We start from the raw sequence: 2911 nt of genomic DNA on the forward strand, positions 1-2911 counted from the left end.
CGTAGTAGATCTATCGTTATTTCCTGTTTGCTTTATAATGTATCATGGTTATGAAAACAAGTATGAAGTACTACTGAACAATAATTATTAAAAACAGACACATACAGCCACTGCTAAGCTGAATGTGTACTAACTGCAGCTGCTGATTAAAATTGTTCCTCAACGATACCTAACGGTTGATTGAGGTCGGAACTTGCTCTCAATGGTGTCCTCATAGTTATCAGCTCTCCTATAAAAAGTATAAAAATGCATCCTCTGGTTATAAAACTAATAATATTCATTCACTTTGATGGATCTCTGTGACGCTTATCTTTCCCAACATGAGGATAACGGAAGTGAGCAAATACTGCTATTAACACAAAGGCTGCAATCACGAAAAAGCAAACAAGAGGCAGCGCTATTTGTACTAGTAGAAAAAAATTACAATAATAGTTTGAATTATTGCAACTAACATTCTAATTGTTCCGTCTTAAATTTCTGCTTTTCCCTTTCCTCCTCTTCCTCCAATTCAAGATTCAATTCTTCTACATATTCATAAAATCCTTTAAAAAATTCATAATTAGCAAGTTACTTGTGAAAATCCCCAATTACCTAAGCAGTGATCTTTATAGACTAAAGTACCATCACGGCATCTTGTACAGTGACCATTTCCACTACAGTTAAGACAGTAGCTCATACCACAAGCTTTAAAAAAGAGGAAAAAATTAGCTTGTAAGTGGTGTGTAAAATAGTAAAGCAATGCAATCATACCATAACAAACTCTTTTTGGATCAGGTCTCCAACCAGACAAACACTCCAGTACACAGAATGTCCTATCAGTATCAGTCTCACTGGTACCATGTGAATCTTCTCCTTTNTCTGTTGCTCTCTTCTTCTCGTGATGGCCTTCTTCTTCTTCACCTAGTTATAAGTAAAAGCAGATTCTATTTTTAACAAAAATTGGCTCCAAATCACACAGAAATGTTACTGTATTACACATAATGTACTTATGCTTCCAACTAAAACTTTTAAAGTTATAAGCATTTTTAAAAATTGACTAATTTTTGAAAAAAGCAAAGGCTATAATAGCCCATGGATTTTTTCCAAAAAAAGGCTCGAAAATCACTTCAAATATTTATTACATTTTCTGATACACATTGATGTCCTTATGCTATGTAGCAAGTTTGAGCTGTTTCCAACAAATAGTTTTCAAGTTATGATCATTTTTAAAAATAGGCCAATTTCTGAAAAAAAGCAAAGGCTACAGCCCATGGTTTTTCCAAGAAATGGCTCTGAAATCACAACGTATACCTTTTTGATTCCACTTTCAAACCTTACCTTTCGCTATAGTAACAATTGCAGGTTGAGTAAAAAAGCAAATGGAAGGTCAGGCAAATATGATGGAACATTAATTTAATCCACATTGTGTACTCTAACATGAAACCCTCAATGTGGTGATAAACAGACGGTGTCATACCGGTAATAGATAAATATCATGTGACTTGTAGAACACATACCACAAAATAAGAGCATAGCTGCAAAGACTTGGTAAATTGCCAGATGATGAAAAAAGAGTCCAAAGAGCTTTAAAAGAGCAACCATAGTTCCCACTGTAGACGTTGACACTGATATGGAATAAGTTCAGGCCGCTCGCCCATTCTTAGATGGAACCATAGATTATAATTATGATGGAACCAATAGCTAAGACTAATGAATAATATTATTAATGATTTTAGTATTCACAATACATGCATGGTAAATTCATAATTGATAGGTATGCAGAATTGCAGATAGATCTAGACTTATCTACGCTTATACTGAAATAGTAACAAAAATAATAAAAAAGTAGGTAGATCTAGCACAGCACACAACTACAATAAATGATAGGAGTTACATTGTGTTATAAATTCTTTGTTCTTGCTGGATGCTAGAGCGAGCCAATCTTTCTCTTTCCCTTTCATTTACTGTATTCAGGATGCGTGCACCATCTTGTGTATTTGACGACTTCAAAATAATGATGTGAATAATGAGAGAGACCCCAGCCAAGAGCCCTACCAATGGTAACGATATAGCACTTGACATAAAACTAGTAAAATTAGGACTTTTAGAAATAGAACCAATTAATCGATTAATGAATGCTGGTATGTAGAAAGCAAAAGATAATATTGGGTAAATTAAGAGTGGCAGGATTACTTTCAAAAATAAGCTGCTTCTTGTGATATATACTCGGCGTATAATTGCTATTATTATGACTACAACAGCAACACCAGACAAAAGTAAACAAAAAAAAGCTGGACCATAAAGAAGAATGTTTTGCTCATATTCTCCCTGAGGTAGCTTAGATGACGCATTATCATTTTTCCAGTTTTGTATCCAGCACCAAGCTCCAGCCAAACCATAAATGATTCCGCTTGAGTTTATGCTAACAAACGGTATCCAAGTAAACAGCAAAGGCCCAAACATAGATACAAGTATGTATATCTTTTCGAGTTTTTTATGATTACTAACTCTTTCGCTGCAGGTAGAGTAACAAAACAAATGGAAGGTCAGGCAAAATGTGAACATTAATTTAAGGCCTTTTCACACTGGCACAAGTAATGCGCATTGATGCGCATTAATTGTGTTCACACTAGAGTGGTTTTTAATTGATGCGCATCAATGCGCATCAATGCGCATCACTCTCACTTCACCTTCAGAGGTGGATTGATGTGAAGTGATGCGCTTCGATCAATGTAAACCAATGGCAACAAGAACACAAAATGATACATGATTCAGCTGCTAGTGTGAACACGATCAATGCGCATTATTTCAGCTGTATCAAGAAAGCGCATCAAAGCGCTTTGAAAACTGTGCCAGTGTGAAAAGGCCTTTAATCCAAATTGTGTACTCTAACACGAAGCCCTCAATGACACAAATTGGGTGATAAACAAAT

General features: G+C 35.3%; 1 protein-coding gene across 1 annotated transcript in view; it reads right to left on the reverse strand.

Moving 5' to 3' along the window:
• Positions 1 to 19: 19 nt before the first annotated feature.
• LOC100636848 (multiple epidermal growth factor-like domains protein 10) overlaps positions 20 to 2911 on the reverse strand; it is a 7127-nt gene continuing 4235 nt past the window's right edge. The window contains exon 9 of the mRNA XM_020003705.1: positions 20 to 229. Coding sequence (XP_019859264.1) covers positions 160 to 229 — 70 coding nt within the window. The 3' untranslated portion in view covers positions 20 to 159. The remainder of the gene's footprint in view (positions 230 to 2911) is intronic.

Source organism: Amphimedon queenslandica, unplaced genomic scaffold (genome assembly GCF_000090795.2).
Source record: "Amphimedon queenslandica unplaced genomic scaffold, v1.1 AMPQUscaffold_12562, whole genome shotgun sequence".
NCBI lineage: Eukaryota > Metazoa > Porifera > Demospongiae > Haplosclerida > Niphatidae > Amphimedon > Amphimedon queenslandica.